A 20762-nucleotide genomic window follows, 5' to 3' on the forward strand; every position below is an offset into this window, starting at 1 on the left:
AAATATAGTCCAAGTGAGCATAATTTATACCGTAGATAATATCTACATACACGTGTAGATATATCTACTAGATATAATTAACAGCACTGCAGGTGTGGTATCTGGTTTCAACCTTTGATTATATTCTACAGAAAGAACACAACATTCGCAACCAATGGTCCTACTTCAAATCGAACAATGCTCCCACTTATCTCCAACAATAACTGCACGTCGAATTTTATCTTCGAAAGGAAGTAAATTCCTTTAAAAAAAAAAACTTTGAACACCGCAAAGCAGCACCAACATTCACAGCCTAGTACGAAATCAAACAATGGTCCTACTTATCGCCAATAATAACCGCACGTTCAAATTTATCTTCCAAAAGGAGTAAATTTCTTTAAAAAAAAATCTCTACACCCTCTTACGGGAGGGTAACACCCTCTTAACCCTTTAACATCGTCCGGTTGGTTCTACATCCTGGCGTGGAAGTTTTTTTTGAAGGTAGTTCACTCCCTTTGGAAAATGAACTTCAAAGTGTAGTTATTATCGGCGATCAGTGGGAGCATTCGTCCCGGTGGTGTGCAACCAACCTAATCTCGGTCGAGTCACGGTTCGACCGTAGAGTTAACGAGTCGAAAAGTGGCTCTTCTATCGTGCAAGAAATACGTGTACGACGATCGTCGAGTCGTGGGGCTCTCGTCGTTTCGTTTCGTTACGTGCGACAGATCTGAAAGAGACAAGCGTGCGATCGGAGCGGAGAAATATTAACAAAGTTGAATCATCAGGCCCGTGGCCACGGTTACCCGTCACCGATGGACGGAAAAAGAACACTTCCCCGCGCAGACGGTCGTGAAGTAATTTTAATGATTAATAATTACAAGCCGCGCGCTCCCTTCGGGCGTTTTACCGGGCACACGACATTTTCCCCGCCAAGGTGGGAACGCCGACACGCGCCTGCCGCGGTATTGTCGCGTGGCTCGTCCGCTTAAAGAGAGCCAGCTCTGGTGAACGAAGAGAGGGCATACAGCGGTACCACGTTGGGAAGAAGGACGAAGAGGGCGCGATCGAGCGAGAGGAGTGAAGAGAGGAGCAGAAGAGAAGCGGATAAGTCGCCACCTGCCACGAATGGGCAGATGTGCCGGGTCCGGCGCGACCGACGTCCTCGAATTGCCTCCTGGTCCCTGACAGGTCCAAACAGTGGCGTACACGGAAGAGAAACACGCCGAGCAATTAAATGATAATGTCACGGAAAGTTGCACGGAACGATTTGAAAAACAAACGGGTGTTAGCGACTCGGTTGGCACCGCTGATGAAGCTCGACGAGCTTTTATCGTGCTTGGAGCTGACTGTCTGCTGAATTGCTTTTCGGAGGGGTTAGAGACACGGCACACCGGGTACAGCCTGGTAAAGAAAGTTCGCGAGAAACGTTACAAGACTTCGCGGTGAAACGGACTTTTTAACTCAAATTATTTCAAACATGGACACCGTGAATCCTGGAGCTTTAACCTTTCGATCGTTCGGTATGGTTAAATTGTTTGGTAGACTCGTGCAGAGCGTCAAGTAACAGTTTACCCCTAGCGACACTCGAGCATCTTTTAGATCAGGCATTGTGGAATGAGTTTGTATTGTATAAGTATCGTGTCATTGATTCATCAAGAAGTAGAAAATTAGACCGATAAATGCTACTCTGTCTCCACTGCGATTAGTGGAAAGATATTTTATTGATTTTATTCCATCGACTGCTAGGATAGAACAACCAACAATACAATGCGTAATGTGTTGTTCGAAAAGAACCGATGGGTAGAAAGTTAGGAAGAGAAATCAAGTATTATTGTTCGGACTCCGATGGTAGGTCTTTGTATCTCGTGCTTGAAAGTTTATCACGTGCGGAGCAATTGTTAAAAATTTACGCTATTATATCATAGGTAGAATGTAGATCGTGGAAAATGTAGGCACTCTTTTCGCCGCATTTCGTAAATTTATTAGACCGTTAAGGGGGAATGAGTAACACAATCTGGGGGAGATTGAACGTTTTCAGGTTGGTTAAGATCATTTTGCAATGTTGTTGAGGTAGTATAAGTTCGTGTGGTGTTTAGTAATCGAAAATAAATCTTAGTTCGAAGCTTGGTTTCCTGGTATAATTGCATCTCGGAGTTACCGGTTCGAAATTTCTTTTCCTTGTACAATTAGTTCTTGGAATCAGTGGTTCGAAACTTGTTTTCCTAGTACGATTAATTCTTGGAATCAACGGTTCCTAGAATCGAGGACTCGAATGTTTGTTATTGTCGAGACCGAGGCGAAGTGCAGCATTAGTCATCTATGCGTGAAAAATACTTAATCGATAAAGAGAGTCCGCAGAGGAAAGTTTTCAGTCCAATTATTTATTGCTCGGCTAAACCCACGATCCTTACGAGGAGGAAGCTGGAAGTACGACTCTAGTTTTGTGTCAGTGTTTTCGATAGAATTTTCAAAGAAACGATCCTACTCTCGCGTTACAGTTGATTTAATATTCGATAGACCTCTGTATGCCGTAACAGGTTCGTTACATCGAGCTCGTGTCGGACAGTAATTTAAACAAAATTCTAGCCTGCAATTGGACCATGCAACTCATTTAACACGTACGGTTAAGTGCACAGTGCAAAGCTTCTCGCGTGTTCACCTCTACGCGTTAAGAGTTGCTCGAAAGGACACCTAGCAGATCACCTTATCTACCCAATGCTTGGTATCCAAGTGCTACTCGAGTGTCAGCCAAGTGTTAAATCATCCAAGGGGGGAAAATAGAGAATAAATTCTCGAGAGTTCAAAGACATCGTCCAGGGTTCCCGAGACACCTTTGGTTCCTATCGGGTTACGTAAATTCGGGATTCAAGGAGTTCACCTAGAATCGCAGACTTCGCGCAGACTATTTAACGTCATGGATCACGAGCCAACAGATATCGATAATACCAGTATTTCCCTGTCTCCACCTCCTGTCTTTACTACGCGATGTGGCATGCATAATTCAACGATCTCGGCCGACTCTTCGACGGTGTAACAAATTCCCGGACTCGGTTCGAAGTTGACCAAAGACCCTGGCACTGGAACGATCCCTCGTACCTGGTCGTCCAGCACGGTGATCCTGGGATTTCGGGATCACAGGAAGCAGTCGAAAGACGGGGATGGCGCTGTTACCAAGTGAACGTATTAAGGGTGGTAGGAGGCTCGACAGATGTTGAAAATTTCAGACTCGGGAGAAGGCCCGGAGAGTGAAAGAAAGGGGAGTCGGGAAAGGAGAAGGGAAAGGGAAGAGAGCGAGGGAGCGAGAAGGAAGACCGTTGGCGAGAAGACAATGGAGCATGGTGGCGCGTGGCTGTTCGGGCGTCATGGTGGGGATAAATACAGGGTGTAGGAGACACTTAAGACGATGATGACGATGACGAGAGAAAGACGGAGAAGAGGAGAGAGAGATTAAGGAGTATGTATTTTAGAAGTCGGGGTGCGTTGAACTGTCCCTCTGTCTTTCTAGGAGAAGGAATCATCACCCGGAGCGGTATTTGTTGTGTAAATTTGATACGTGTCCGAAATGGGAAGCAACAAATGAGTAAATAGGACTTGACGATGGGTGAGTACGTTTTATATAAATTTAAATCGTTCGAATAAAATAAATTTAGAAAACGTGTCGCGTCGGGTCCGTACTGGTTTAGAAATTGCCGAGAAACATTGCTGCTCGGATGTTTGTTGATCGATTAAGAGACTTTGGAATATTACGATATGTCGATTCGGTAACTCGTACGGAAAGTACAGATTGTACGGTTTTAAAAGAACGAATCGATCGAAGGATGACGAAAGTATTGTTGTGTGTCTATCGAAACGTGCCTTTCGCACGATGTCGGTATTTTAATAGCGCTATGTTTTCTAACGTTATTTTATGAAAATCCTTTCTCCGAGATAAATCGGTTCTGTGTGTGGTAATTAATTTTCGAAACATTGTCTCGGTGATCAATGAGTGGATCTTTTCCTTTTGTTTGCACAGATATGCATTTAAGTGTATACGTAGTTGAACGTCTAATTTATTTTGTCTCGTAAACATTCCCTCCTTACACCGAAGACATCGAGTGGTCATAACTCGAATTAGAATAACCCACGCCAAATTCTTTTACTCACACCTACTCGTTAAGAAACTAACATCATTCACGAAGCATGCTCACGTACCAATTTTAACGGATTACCTTACCTTAATCTGCCCTGAATGTAATAATAAATACAAAATAGAACTTACCTGCTTAAATTCGTTAAAGAAACGAAGATTATCGAACAAATAATACAATAATACCTTAAAGTCTCCGTCTCTAATAACAATGTTGCGATAATCTATAATAATAAAAAAAAATTAAATAGGTTTTAGGTGCTCAATCCATCTCTGAAACATTGTCCATTTATTACGAAATAAATTTGTATTTAACCATCTTCGCGTTTGTCGATGAACCAGGTACCTGATCAAGTACCTTAAACATTACACGGATAGCTCAAACACGGAGCAACAATTTCGCTCCTACTTTTTCTCTTCAATTAAATCCTCCAGTCATTGAACAAAATTCGAGCAAAAAATAAGTATTTCCAACAAAATTACCCAAGCTGTGGAAAACCCTTAGGAATTTTACACTTTCACAGCTATTAACTACGAGTCCGAATAGATAAACTTGCTAAAAACATTCTACGTGTATTTCTATTCCGCAATTGTAAACCAGTAAAAAATTGTTCAAGGATTGGCGATGTTTCCGCAAGAATAAAAAGAAAATTTTCTAGCGAAAATACGAGAGGACTGTACGGTATTATTCCCAGGAGGGTTAAACACGGTGCGTTAGCCTAAATTATTCCCTCGCGCGTTTCCATGCACGGTATCGACGTCGATTTCGTTGTCGGCGCGTTTTCTTGCAATTTCGCCACGAAAATTGCACGCGTTCCCGCAATCGGTCCCCCGATCTTGCTCGACGATCGCGCGCGCGGAATCCCTTTCACCTCTTATTCGCCCGTGTCGGTAGTCGCTAACAACGTTTTCGAACACACCGCGCGATATTGTTTCGCGATAAAAAGCTGTCGAACGCGCCCGAGTATCGTATGGGTACCGTTCGCCGATCATCACCAGCTGACTCCATCGGCGCGTGCCTGGGTTTTGCCAGAACGAAGTTGGGTCCGTGGCTGGCCTCCTTTCCGCTCTATTAACGGGGCCATCCTGTGCGACCACGTGTTGTCCAGCGCGATAAAAATCGCGTTCGGGACCCCCGAAATAAAAAAAAAAAAAAGGAAAAAAAGAAGAAAGAAAGAGGGAAAAAAAGGACGCTTCTCTCTCTCTCTCTCGTCGTTAACGCAATTTACCACAGATCGCCTAGTCGCCAACTTGTTCCTTTGTTACGTGGGGTGGAAGACAATGGGATCGTTCACGGAATTCGTGCGTTACTCGACCAGTTGACCAGTGTCCACCGTGGTCGGCCATTGATACACCATGTCGTAAACATCGGGACAATCGATCTTAACGATTCGCTGATTTTATGGTACCGCGATGATCGACGTTCGAATTGCTCACACCGAGCGTAAGTTATCGCGAGTCTGTTGTTCTAGCGTATCTGGGCTTTGGATCTTAACCCTCTGTGGTACGATGTGATCAATGGAGAAGAGGATAAGGGATGTTGTTGTAAATTGGTGTACGATGGTTCGACTTCTGGTAGTAGTTTTATCCAATTATCGTTTGGATCGTTCCTTTAGTCAATTTTATTCTACGATACATGATTTATACGAAAGAAAAGAACCATTGCTTGTGTATTAGTACTGTTCCTGTTCTCTAACTCCCTCTTTAACACAAGTTGTACATTTTTCAAGGTTTAATCATACGCTCGTAATCGTCTTAAGCTTCGTTATAAAATTTATAACGAGGAAACGTTTGTATCATTTAACAAAATATTCAAGATGAGTTTAAGTTTTAGAAAAATTTAATTACATATCGCAATTATGATTTTTCGCGATTAAACCATTAGCGAATATTTTTTGCAATATTCTGACTGGTTTATCGATTCGTAACGAGGTAACTTATCCTTTATCTTCTATCCCTCTCCATACTAAAAGTCGTACATTTTTCAAGGTTTAGTTACACACCTGCAATCGTCTTGAGCTTGACTACAAAATTAGCCAAGGAAAAATCTATATTATTCGATAAAATATTCAAGATGTATTTTGAAAAATTGACGTTGCATTCTACCGATTATCTTCCCTAGTAATTCAACAAGTTTTATAAAGTTTTCTATATTAGTTCTTGTCGGTTGAAACTCGCCTCTTTTGAAGGAACCTTTTCCGGAGAAGATACCAAAGTCACCCTGTATACATGGCCGTGTCTTTTAAAGTGATCCACTCGCTGATTTCTTATTCAAGAAAAGAACTGACCTAGTTCCACCCTTTCCTTAACACCCACCTGAAAGGAAGAATGTCGCTCGCGAAGGCTGTAATATGTCGTCCGTAACGATATCGAGGATTCAGGGCCTCCACCGAGGATAAATTCCAAAGAAAACAGAAGCCAGCAACCCTTGTGGCCCCCCAGCCGCTATAGAAAAGGAGTACCTCTCCCGTTACCTGAAAAATGTCAGGATCGTGCGCTCGGTTTTTCCGCTTCGCTGACTCGGGGATCCTTGGCACGTGGTGCACAGATTTCGGCTACTTCCTTCGAACAAAGATTCCAAACACCGTACACTCTCGAGATTCTTAGACAGCGGGACAGAAGTCGGTGCGAGACAACCTTCGAGTAGAATAGCTTCGATACCGACGAGACACCTGTTCGATCGCAAAATTTTCGTTGCAACGCGATATACGCTTCCATTGCAATTCCGCGAAGCGTGACGCTTCGTTTTATCGTACGAAAGGGGCTATTAACTCGTAACTGATTGTAACAAATTGTCACTTGCCGCGTCGTGTCTATATTAAGATTATTAGTCACACCGGGCAAATCTTTATTTAACGTTGTCGATCTCTTGACAGTTGAATTCACTACGTGATTATAAACGTACAAGAATATGTATATGTCTGGAATGAATATAAAATATACAATACGATAGAAGAGGAATTCAAGTTTAAGATGAATTTTAAAGTAAATTAATGTTACAAATCCACGGTTACAATAGTATCGGAAAATCGGATTCTGAGCGATTTCAATGCCTGGTCGTGTCCGATTGTGTCATGCATTTATCTTTCGATGGACATTACGTTAATTTCTGGTGTTTTGTGTAATTTTTATTTTCTAAAGTATCTAGTGAAAGTTTTGGAACGAGACTAGTAGAATATCTAATATTTAATTTGTTTAACGACATCGTTGCTTAAAGTGTCCTCGCATTGACACGTGATATTGCATAAGCTCTATCATCGAGAGGTCTCTCAGTTCTTCGATCAGTCCTATTTCAGTAGACTTGATACAATCAATGAAACGAATTCTCTCTCAATTGTACATTAAAGTTTTCAGAGTCACCGGATCGTTTCTCTGCGGAAAAATCATTTATTCACATTCCAATCGAATTTGTTTCGTTCTTTCCTTTTACCATTCTCTCACCGCGTCTAAAAGTTCGCGATTTTTAACACTAGATTTACCAATCGGTCCAAATCGCTGTTTCCAATTGCTTTCATAATTAAAATTTGCTTGAAATTCCATAGAATGTTCTTCAAAGACGTCAAAGACTGTTTTTATTCTACACGTGTGGTCAATTTAAAAAATTTCTCTATTTCTTCAACGATTGGTTTTCCTTTAACTACGTACAACAAAGTTGTAACTTTAATATTCAGTAATCTGGTAGTTCTAGCGTCAACCGTAACACCGTAGCGTGAATTAAAAACGAAGAAAACTTATTCCGGTCATTTTTGCAACTATAAAAAAAGAGCCAGTTACCGACCGGCGCGACGAAATACCCGGTGTACTTTGCGCGCCAATGGAAGTAAAAAATATGTCGCGACCAGAGAGTTCCATAAACCCATCGTACAGTCTGAAGAAACCCGTGAAAAAAAGAAGGGTTTGCCGAAGAGGGTGACGGCTTCTTCCGCAGACCGAACGGACATAGCGTTTTCTTCATCCTTGTCGTTGTCCCCTGTTTCGCTCTTATCCGTGTCGGGGGTGGGCACGGGGGCAATATAAAGTGGGTGGATGAAATGAATGGGATATGTTGTGAGCGGTTCGGTTGAGTATTGTTGATCGAACAATGGCGTCTGGCTTGTACACGCCGAGAGAGACCCCAGGAGGCAGCTGACATTCTCTGACTGCGAGGAAGAACACCTCCGCCTGGCAACAACCGCTTAATAAAATTATCTCGAACGAACCGTGTAATTTCTCCATATTATTGCATCTTATTGAACAATTCGAGAACGTTTCTAACTTTTTTTTTTTCTTCCTTTGCGTTATTAGAAAACTTATCAAACGGTGAACCGAAAAACGAGTGACATTTAAAAAACGGAATACCTCGTTTATTCTGCACCGGTACGAAGAATCGTTAAGAAGTAACGAGGAATATCGAAAAGTAGATGTATTTATTTATTTAAAACGTTCGATAACAAGAATAAGTTGAAACGAAAAATATCGATATCGGTGCGAGCTCTCATTGGTGAAATCTTCCTTCCGGTATTCACGGGTTTCTCGTTACACGTGCGTATTAACGCTCTTGTAATTTTAATTGCATAATTTGGCGAGGACAGATGTCCAGGAATGTAAATTTTTAAATTGCCATTCCGTGTTTGCAACAATTATTCTCCGTACGGACTTTGGAAAGATACCTTGTTGATATACCGATACAACTTGGAACGAACTTCCAGTTAATTATAATGCTTCAAGAGTGTGCGCGCGCGTGTGTGTATCTCATATGCGAACGAGGACAATTGTAACGAGCAAAGTTTCCCAATGTCGAGTAGAGAATTATTTACGTTTAATAACGGTGATATCAATCGAACCTGCGGAGTTCACGGAAAATGTTTCACTTTGGAAAGGTCGTCGACGAGGAAATTACGAAAGGAATGAGGAAGAGGAACTCGGGCACAAAGATACTCGTTAACAAAGGACCTCGTTAGGAGTGGATCACGCGAGAATTGTTTTTTAAAAACGATTCAACGATGGGAAGCCTTAAAGTGAGCCGTCTTGTCAAACTGGGTTATCTACGTAATTACACGATTATGCAAATTGGAACGAGTAGGACTTCGGAAGTTAGACACTCCTCGCTCGAATTAAGGATCCTCCCCCAGAGACCCCTCGAACTTCTTAATTATGTACCATCGACCAAGGTGCTTCGTCGTATCCTCTGCAACCTGTTACTCCCGTGCAACTTTTTATGAGCTATTGTCCGGCGAAGACGTGCCACGCAACATGGCCCCCTGAAAAATTAATAGAAGGCGGGGTCGTCGACTGTTAAGGCGTGGGCGTCTGCGAAATCCTCAATTTGGTTAACGGCTACCTCGTGAGGGTGAGTTTGCACCTATGGCTCGGTGGAAGTTCATCAGACCAACGTCTTCGCAGAGATCCTTAAATGTACAGGCTAAGGATTCGGATTTCGTAATTTTTAAATTCGAGAAATTAATTTCTTTCAAAAAATTCCTTTTCCTCGTATTACAGAACGTTAAAAACCGTGCAATTTTGAGTCAAAATTTTTTTTCGATCGCGATTTTAGAGATGTAGATAATTTTTCTCAGAGAGTGGTTTTACACTGGATACAAGAAACAGAAAATTATTACGTTGTTTCGCACGAATTATATTTTTTTTCGAATTTTTAAATCGTTGGGGTGAGTTTGCACCTATGGCTCGGTGGAAGTTCATTAGACCAACGTCTTTGCAGAGATCCTTAAATGTACAGGCTAAGGATTCGGATTTCGTAATTTTTAAATTCGAGAAATTAATTTCTTTCAAAAAATTCCTTTTCCTCGTATTACAGAACGTTAAAAACCGTGCAATTTTGAGTCAAAATTTTTTTTCGATCGCGATTTTAGAGATGTAGATAATTTTTCTCAGAGGGTGGTTTTACACTGGGTGCAAGAAACAGAAAATTATTACTTTATTTCGCACGAATTATATTTCTTTCCGAATTTTTAAATCATTGAATTTGTAGAAGTTTTGTGGTTATATGAATCATGTCTAGTTGAATTAACTTGTTGGCGACTTTGACATAAATTATTGTAGAATAGGTTGAAAATGAAACGTACTTTGTGCATAGTTGATTTTTTATTCGGTTTACACTTGTACTGTCCAACATTTTTGCCACAAAAATGTATTAATTTTACCCAGCGAGTGATTTATTAACACCCGTAATAAATACAGAATACAATCCGTATTTGTAAATTATGGATAGTGTTTAATCCGCGAACCGGATATCGGATATCCGTGGTCCGCCAGTTGGACAGCGAAGGTATCGAACGCCTTGTTGCAGAAGGAAATGAAATTGTAAACAGAATATACTTGGATGTATCTTTCTCTTTTTCTAAATTTAAATTATCGAGAAAAATTATATTTTTACGAAAATTGAATTTTTCATTTTCATTGTACGTCTCCTTTTAGAATCGTCGTTTTTATTTCTTACGTAATGAAAATATAAAATGGAATTTGTATCTTTACATAAATGTAACTTGATTTACTTCGTATCAGGCTTGTAACTTTTATTCCGCGAGTAAATCAATTATCAATTTTTTTTCGCAAACATGAAACTACTCTTTGCGAAAAATAGTAAATATTAACTATCTACAAAGATACGTTCATTGGGAAATTATTTGTGCGCCAATTACGAGGGGTTGGAAACGCGTCATAAATTTCACCCTCTAACGATCCACAAATACACCTTAAAAGTTACAATTATCGATCGACTCGAAATATTTGAATAATTCTGTTGGTGTATCGAATTTCCCAACTTCGTCATGCGGGATGGTTAATAAAAAAAGGCTACTTCCTGCCGATAAGCCACGTGGCTATTCAGTTACTCTGCAAACTCTTTTGGAATAGCAGTTGCCCCGTGAAAAAGTAGGGTCTCGGTAGACAGCTGAGAGAATCGCGTGAAAAACTAGTAGTTTCGAACGGTGTCTATTAACAGCGTGATATAAATTTCCTTTTAATAAGATCGTTCTAAATTAATTAAAAAAAAATTTGAATTACATCACAGTTCCGGATTAATTCATTTATCACGTTCTTGTAACACGTGTTCTCGTAAATACCACCGAAGCATTTGTTAAATCGATCGCACAGTGATCGTTAACTCGATTTCGTAAAATGTACTTCGAGGGACCGGTCTGAGGTTTTTCAGAATTTATTTCACGAATTTCACCGAGTACACGATACGAGATTAAAACGATGTCCGTCGAGAATCAGGGAACAAATAAATAAACTTCCTCGAGGGAAGTGTAGAATGTTTCCACGTACAATGTTTAATAAAATTCATCGTGTCTCTATCGTTACGTGCAAAATCAGTACAGGTATTTTTCATACGTATCTCGTATCTGTTCATGTTCGATTTGTAGCACGCAGCTGTGATCCTTCTGTATGATCAGCGCTTGCCAAAATCAATGGGTTCAATCCTGGATCTATTGAAACCGTCAGCTTTGGGTATCGACGGACGTTCTCAAGCACCTGGATTTCCACGGGGAAATTTTAGGGCTAAATTGACACCTGGGTACCACATGCCGAAGTTCCGATGCTTGGACGGCTGTTTTTCATTTAGCGACCCCGTATTTATGACTTTTGTTGCGCTGTGTTGTATCTTTTCCCGTTAACCGTGGAATCCTGAAATTCCTCTCCCAGTAGGGTATGATAGTAAAATCATAGCCCGGAAGGTAGTTTCCGGAAATAGATTGTATTTTAAAACTGGTCGGTAAGAAAAATGATTCCCAACGTATATAAATGTATTTATATTTCGAACAAAAACGATGAGAACTCTGATCGAAACGAACGTTTATTTTAAAGAATTGTTTCAACGGGTAATATCGATTTATATCTAAACTTTAAAGAATGTACAAAAGTGACAGTTTGGTAAAGGAAGAACTGAACATAGATTAATAGAAAAATTAATGGAAATATTGATCATTTTTAAAAGCAATCTGTGCGATGAAGAAGAGTAGTTTCCATTTTCGAGATTAAAGATCGTTGTTACCGACCAATCTAAACGCAACAAATTACGAATTTTCTCTCATGAATTGGCGCAACGAATGAATAATGAAATAAAATTGAGATTTTTACGGTGGATGATTAATTTTCTTAATTCGTACATGGACATTTATTATCGTCAAGAATGATTCCCCGATGAACTTCACAGATACTAAACGAGAGTTGTATCTACCGTTTAGAAGCTGAAGAAAACTACCCTTAGGAAGGAATTCTAGGTTAGGATTTTGACCACTTCCCTATGCGTAAAACGTGATAGTTTATTCTGCAAGAATTTTCTCCGTTTGCAACTACCAAACTCTCACCCAATGGTACCCCCTGAGAAATTTCTCTTCAAGTCCCAACTATACATTCTCATCCAATTATCGCATCTGACCCGATGCTGGCACACCAATCGCCCTGTAACTTGTTATAATGTTCAAACAAGCCACTTTTCCATCACAGAAGGTAAAACCTTTACGAAACACTTTTTATTTACCTCTAGTTGTAGAACACCTTGACAAAATTTGTACGCGGTCCTGTCAGACGTCGTACAGAACAATGGAACATCCCATGGACTCCTGAGATTCTCGATTTGCAATATTCGTCGAACCTGAATCGCGTGTAACGCGTCATTTCGTGGTTCAGAAAATCACGCTCATTGTACGTACCAGAGCATTAACCAGTATCCTGGAATAGTTGACGGTGGGGTTTGAGGGGTGCCCCATAACCAGACTATCAGGTGGTTTCATAGGATAGGGGAGGTCGTGGATGCCCAAATTGAAAAGGGGACGTGCATTCTTCCACCTTTGGTTTTATTCAAATATATTCGCCCCCTCCCCCTCTCACCCCTCTTCTGACATTCCGATACAGTGCACGGGCAGCCACCCTGGCGCCAGATGTTTTTAGTTTTTCAATCGGGGCCTCGCCTGTTGCGCATTGAACTTTTCACCCCCCCCCCCCTCCCCCTCCCCCCGCCACTTCACCCTTCGTGCGCGTGTCTCCCGCGAAAACTCGTATTTCACGTTCCCGGGCGTTGTTTCGTCGAGACTGATTTATTCCCAAACAAGACAGGCCTGTTCGAAAAGTCTCGTCTAAATGTACTTTTCTCGGAACGAATTGCGTATCTCCGACTAACTGTGAGCTTTTTTTTGCATTTCAGATAGTACGAGTGACGATTGTAAACATCGGAGATGGCATTCGTTTATTCGTTGGGGTAAGTTAGTTTTTAAATTAAAAAGAGAACTTCTTCGATACGAGAATGTTTAACGATCGAACGAGGGTGGTTCGGATATTAATGAGACATTCTTTTTTTTTTATGAATTTATTGGACGAACATTTTGACCAGCAGACAAAGGATTGGGCGTAGGTTTGCAAATATTAACAATCGCAAAGTATAAAAGTAAACTTTTATCGGTTGGACGATTCGAGCTGTTCATTGTTGCAAATAAATTCCAATAAATTTGTAAAGAAGTGGTCTTATTTATATTTGAACTAGAAAGTTCAGAGGAAGTGTCTGTGTAGATCGTTTCCAAGTTTACGAGGTCTCTGTTTCGTCGTAGTAACTGAAATTGAAGTACGATTTAAAATAATCGTCCATCTCTATCTCCACTAGGGTTCGTTTATACATACATATATACAACAACCAGATATTCGTTACCTATATTTTCGATTGTCATATGATCCTAAATTCTTCGAACTTTGCACGAATCGCTCTATTCGTGTCTGGTAGCACATACAAAGAAACTCCTCGATAAGAGTCACAACCTCGGGTCCTCTCGGAGACTTTTAACGAGGTAGACTATCCAATGGCAGGCGATTTTATTCCAAGAATGAACACAAGCAGTGGTAATAATTCCGAAGCTGTTACCGAGGTAAAATTCCGCACTTTAAACGAGGTGTTTCCCGTAACCACGCACGAATAAATAATCGTCGTTGCGTTTCTTCTCGAATTTCATCCGTAAGATCGAAGTTGAATTTGTATTAAAGTCTGCCAGGATGGATGATCCTATTGCAAGGGTGCTCGGTGGAAAAAAGAAGCGTATTGAAGAATGCTTGGCGGAAAAAAGAACTCGAATACTTGCTTCTTTTTACATCTCCGCTTTTTTTTTTTTTTATCTTCTTTCACTGGAAGCTTTGCTACCTCTTCGATCCACTCGACGGCCGTCTGTGGAACGTTGGGGCCACGCATTGAAACAGTTCCGCTTTGATCTGCGACGTGTGGAAATTGCGTTTCCTCGTAAGCACAACGCGCGGATTTCGTTCTGTGCGCGTACGCACGATGGTTCGCGTACAAAGCCTGTTTCGTCGATCTGCTCGAGGTGTTCATGGTTAACAACCATGTTGGTTGTTTAGCTGGTCGGGGCGATGAATTCCACTGAAAGATTCGATGGTCCGAAAATTGAAGGTTTCGAATAGATCTTCTGTTTTTTTTTTCGTTTTCGAATACATTCTTTTAATATTCTTCCACATTTTCCCACTTTTGCGAATTGTTTACCGGCATTGCCAAGCGTACTGGATACTCTTCCGTGTTCTTCGTTGTTTATACTTCGAATCCAGTACCTTTGCTCCATACACCCGTTAGATTTCTATACAGCGTTAACTGTATTTGACTTGTCATGCTTTGCAAATTGACACTGTAGTAATCGAAAGCGTCGTTCACAAGTGAATTGCACAATAGTCGAGATACGCTAATAATAAAAACACACCTAATTCAGAAGTCTTTCATGGGTCACTGATGGGACGAAGTATTCCTCTGTACCGTATCGGTAAAATGATCAAAAAATCCTTCTGGTGGCTCATGGTACGATGAACACATTATGCATGAGTTAACATTCTTTGATACTATATGGTATTCTTTTGTATTATGATTGTCAGTAGTAAAAATTAGATTACAAAGTGAAAAATCCTCCATGGGTCACTGTTGACCCACACCCCACGAAGCACATCAAAACGAAAGGGGATTTAAGTACGAATCGTTTATTGACATCAAACACGACATTTCAATAAAATGCAAATGGCTTAACCAACGATCTAATAATTCCTTTGACGTTATCCCAGGAAAGTAACGACAAAAAAAAAAGAATAATAACAGAGCTGTTATCAAACGTCCTGAAATCCTCAGTCACAATGAACTCTCGATACGTTTATATTCCTAACCAATGACCTAATAATTTCTTTGATTTTATCGCGGGAATATAACGACTAATAATGTATCTAAAATCGAGTGTCTCGGACAACTTTCGATACGTTTACGTTTGTGTATGTCGGAGTTTGTTATTCCTTCTTGGGCGAAACGCCTTACTACATGTTTTCGGGCAAAATGGAACAGGCGATTGAAACGAACGATCTCGTATGGTCGTTTCTAAAATGGACGGTGTCGATCACTCCGGCAATAAGCAAAAATTTCGATTAACCCCCGAGACTCCTTAATTACACGAAAACGACCGCCATGCATGTAAACCCGGTCTATGAGTCGCTGAATAAGGTAAGTAAATGAAGCAATACGGAATCGTAATTATTTATCTTGAGACATTGGTTATCGCGAAGGAAGCAATTAAGTGTACGACTGTACAGGTGCAAGTGGATTTGGGGGAAGTATTCATACACGTTTTACAACGATTAAAAATATAACTATTCAAACAGTGGAATCTTATTTTAAGTATCTCGACGAATCTATCGTAGGTGATACGAAAGCAATTTTGTCTATTAGAAAACTAGTAGGGTAATTAAACAGTTTGAAAGAAGGGGGAGGGCAGAAATTGTTTATTTCAGAGAGAACAATATTCTGTCGATAATTTTTTATTCGGTGTACGATACAAAAACTTGTGGAAATTCTCCTATGGAGGGGAGGGACATCTGAACCTTTTCTCTATTGGAGAACAGAGAAACGTTAAATTAACATATTCGAATCTATCACGTGTACCCTATAATTTAAGATTCAGGTAGATTATTCCAAAGTTGAATACATTATCGATTCATTAATATCATAGCAATTTATGATGCCATAAAATATAACACGATTGAGATTACGAATCTGCAATGTGTTGTATAATTTATTGCAAGTTTGTTCCTATTGATCGCTATAATGTATTGAGAAATACGAGACATATTATTGATTTATTTAGGAACGTGCCTACGGGTACGGTTAATTACTTTCGTATCAAATTTCTGAGCGCTTTGCATTTTTGCTTTGCTGTGCGAGCTAGTACGTCTTCGATCTTCATTAATTCCAAGAATTACACTGTTGCAAATTTCGAAGTTTTATCAGCTGATCAGCGCCGTCGGAACAGCTGCGAAGTCCAAAACAAGGAGAGATCACGATGGAGTATCTGGAACGAAGCCCTTAATAATGAAAAAGACCGCATATGGAAGCCGACAGCTCAAAGTGACCATGTCTGCTTCGAACAAGTTACAAAATATTGGATCCGAATAATTATCATATCGAATAGGGTGCAAAATGTTGGAACAATATAATTATCATACTAAACAAGTTGCAAAGTATTGCAACGTAATCCTGGTGTTAACAAATTGCACAACATTGAAACGATATAATATCAATATTAAACTTATTGCAAAATATTGAACAAATATGTGGGAGTTGCATCTACACATTATAAAAGCGAAACGAAGATTTACATTTGTGGTGTAAATTTGAAAAATAACATTTGTTGAAAATTTTAGAATCTTAAAATTTTTCATTTTAGAATGTAACGATTCCTGTTACTTTGTTTCAATCGTATTCTAAGTTATTGCAACAAATGTTACGTGCTTCTTCGTGCATTGATTTCAGTACATCGTACATAAAAACACAGTATTTTCAAATCACTGAAAACTACACTTACTACAAATCTAATTCCATTTTGTCCAATACAAAATTTGGTTAAAGTATGCAATACGAATTATCAACGGTCTAAGGGAAGACAGAAGTTTTGAATACAATGATAAGATCGAAAGATTTTATTCAGGAGAGCCTGTTTAAAGATGCAGAAGAATATTTATGAGTGATTTCAACGCATCCATAGGCGAGTTCCTTGAACCAAGCAGACGCGTGTATTGAAATAAATTTATTCGATGGCATCTAACCAATTTCCTCAGTCTTCTCTTCGTTCTTTGTTTACGTTAAGGTGAATCTAATTCTTATACCTTGTAAGTGTATATAGTCAACAAGGTCGAGAGGTATCAAAGACTGTTCATCGTATGCAAACAGTTCAGTAGAATCAATTATATTAGCTAAGTTTGCGATTAAGGAATCCTGAAATACCAAAATGAAAAACTTTTACAACATTGCATTCTGTAAGCTTGTATATAAGGCACAGATCATTTTGTATTGTCTGCACAAATTTACGATTATTCGTAATTCACAATAAAGTTTCAATCATAGAATAATATTTATATTGTATATACCTTTTCCATGGAAAGGATTATTATATACGATTCTCTAAAACACGAACATTACACTCGTTAGTAATCCTATAAAATAACAAATATATCGGCGAATTATCGAATATTCGAATTTTACACGCTATGGTTTAAACAAATAATCTAAACATCCTTAACCAAGGATCCCTAATTAAGAAATGCAATGTCGTCTCACACTCGACACAGTAGTGGAGTATTAGTTAAGTATAAAAACACTTACAAAACACGAACATTACTCTCGTTAGTAATCCTATAAAATAACAAGTACATCGACGAATTATCGAATATTTCAATTTTACACGCTACGATTTGAACAAATAATCTAAACATCCTTAACCAAGGATCCCCAATTAAGAAATGCAATGTCGAGCCACACTCGACGCAGCAATGGCGTAACAATTAAGTATGAAAAACTGTCACGGCGGTGTATACTTAAAACCTGAAAAGTTTCTCGAAATTTTCCGATAGATCGTCCGGTGCTCGGAATGAATTCGAATTAATTTTTCGCGCGCGAAAGGGGTTGTTCCGGTGTCCCGGTGTAGAACGGAACGGTATCCCTTGCGCGTCCCTGGGTCAGCGTGTCCCACGAAACCGTGAAAGGGACTAATCGTTCATCGCACGGTGCCCGCGCGTCAGCGAATTACCGTTCGCATAATTCCGTTCCGTGCGCGTGGTCACGCGCGGCCCATATACCAGTGCCGCTATAGCGCGGCGGCAATTAATTCGGGTGGTTCCTTTTTCGGGAAGGACGACGCGGTACGTCCGCGAAGGAAACGCGAACGGGGGAATTCTGTCAATGGGATCGAGGCCGGCGCAAGGTGCACCCGTGTCCGTTTCCCCGTCCCTCGCCGCCGTCCCCACCCCTCGACGCCCCCGTCAACCCCCCACCACCCCTTCCGTTTCGCCCGGTACTCGCTCCAAGGAGCCCCCTTCGTCCCGCTCACGGCGAAGACGCGAGAGGAGGCCGTGTTGCGACGGCGGTGCCCCATTGGACGACGGGCACGCGTACGCACCTGCCACGCATCTTTTTCGATGCCACCTTTGTCGAGCCGGTCGTGGAACAAACGCATGCACACCGAGCCAAGAAAGTTCCGCCCAGTGGAATAGGCATAAAGCGTGGCGGAAACGCGTTCCAGCGAACGGAAACAAAGGGGCCGAGAATCGGCGGATTAGTCGCGCAAATTATTAACCCTCGCGCCGACCGAGCCAAAATCCGGATGGCTCGGGTAATTCCGATCCCGCGGTACCGAGCTACCTTCTTTTTTATCGCGATTTCGGTTTCTCGGGAGGAGGGACGGCGAAGAATCGCAATGGAGTCTTTAACGGGGTACGCGAAGAACTGTTAAGTGGGTCTTGACCCTCGCTGTACTACAGACTCGAACGATTACGGGGAGTTGACCACGAAATTTGATCGCGATTTTCTTAATTTACAGGGAAAGTCGTAGCGTATTGTTGAGTAATGTGAGAGTTTCTCCGGGTCTGGAAAGACCCAGACGTGGCGCAGCGAGAGTTAATCCTTGACCCTTTTATTGGGAGGTTTGTCTACGCAGTACATGAGAATTTGATGTGTATGCTTTTGTGAATATTATGAGGGGGAAATTGTCGATTTACTGGGGGGAATTGACGTAATATTTAATTATTGATTATATTGAAAAAAGGTGATAACAAAAGAGAAAAGGACCAACGAACTCCAAGACGAAAGAAAAATATGAAACTGTAATTATATATTAGGTTGTTCGGAAAGTCATTTCGTTTTCCAAAATGGAGAGTATATAATTTAATGTAATGTTTATACACTCTAAAAAAATCATGTTTCATTTTCACCAAAAAGAACTAAATAACTCTCAGAACTACCCAATATAATACATAAATAGAAATCAACTGTATAATAATTGTACAAGTTGGAGAAATCATACAATAATCGTACAAGTAGAAATTAACCGTACAAGACGAAATTGAAAATGGAAGTTAATCGTATAATTAACATACAAGTAAGAAAGTAAAAAATATTCAGTTCAATGGCACAGAGAAGATTCGGTTTGGCGAGAGAAGCCATTTCGGTTCAGGAATTGATGTTTCTTGTTTCGTAGTAGTGAGGATAACACCGGTTTAATTATCGAGGGAAACATTCGCTCGCTAACGAGGTAATACTGTAAATCTAATACATTGGGGTGACAACTCGTTTTGCCACTCCACGATGTCCGTTATAACGACTGCAATGTTTTGCTACATAAGACTGAATTTTAAAGACACGTTCGATACTGATAAATATATTTTGTGACACGAAGTGAGAAGGAAACAATCTCCCAAACTCTCTCAATGAGACCTGAAAACGTCGATACGAAAGTTATTAAGGAGACTTTCTAAAGGACCGGGTATTGGACATCATTCGACCAGAGTCAAGCAATCGAACACTCTGTGTCATGTACCGAATTTTACAAGCAACAAGAGTCGTGTAATTCTATAATTAGTAGCAAAGAAAAAGGGATAAAAATAGAGCGATCATCTCCGCAGTATTTCTACTAAAATTAGAATGTACATGTTCGCGTAATATAAATTATTTATAATGCACAAATACTTTGTTACATTTCGATACAAAGAAATCCTCGAATTATCAAGATTATCCTATTTAAAAAATTATTTACAAGCATCTGAATCACTTGTGAAGGAAATAATGTTTCCTTTTTTGAGAACGAAAAATTTTGTAAACATATTAGGGTGGTGCGACTACACGTTAGAAGTATTAGTAACCTAAATTATTCTTCATTTTATGAACAGGGGGGTTAAAAATAATTCACGTCTCGGTGTTCAAATAGTTGATAAATTCTGTTTAAAGAACGAGAAGTGCTTTTCTTTCTTCACCTTTTCACGACCAGAACAGAATTCGAAACGGACCTAGTTGGTACCCAGGATGTTCTCTATACTCGAATATTGTGCAGCTTTCTTGATTCGAGAAAATTTTTCGAGACTCCGACCCGAGATCCTTGCGATTTTAAAAGGACATCGGCTGATTTTAAAAGGATAGCTCGAAAGACTCAGCTGGATCTGTTTCCTTCGATTTCTAAGTTCGACCATGTCCTGCCCCGACTTCTTACCTGCTCGGTGATTTAAAGTCGGAGACAGGTCGAAACTCAGCTGTTCGTTCGAACGAAGAAAAGTGTTGCGTGGACGTCGATTGCATAGAATTGGTACATTTAAAAAGGTTTCGTGTCACGCTTTGGAATCTTTGTTCGTTGCTAGGTATGGAGGTCGA

At 40.3% G+C, this 20762-nt stretch overlaps 1 protein-coding gene across 1 annotated transcript in view; it reads left to right on the forward strand.

Moving 5' to 3' along the window:
• The window catches only part of LOC143150384 (uncharacterized), a 55459-nt gene that overhangs the window by 26301 nt on the left and 8396 nt on the right, over positions 1-20762 (forward strand). Inside the window, exon 3 of the mRNA XM_076318615.1 lies at positions 13251-13304. Coding sequence (XP_076174730.1) covers positions 13251-13304 — 54 coding nt within the window. The remainder of the gene's footprint in view (positions 1-13250; positions 13305-20762) is intronic.

This window comes from Ptiloglossa arizonensis, chromosome 8 (genome assembly GCF_051014685.1).
Source record: "Ptiloglossa arizonensis isolate GNS036 chromosome 8, iyPtiAriz1_principal, whole genome shotgun sequence".
NCBI classification, from domain to species: Eukaryota; Metazoa; Arthropoda; class Insecta; order Hymenoptera; family Colletidae; genus Ptiloglossa; species Ptiloglossa arizonensis.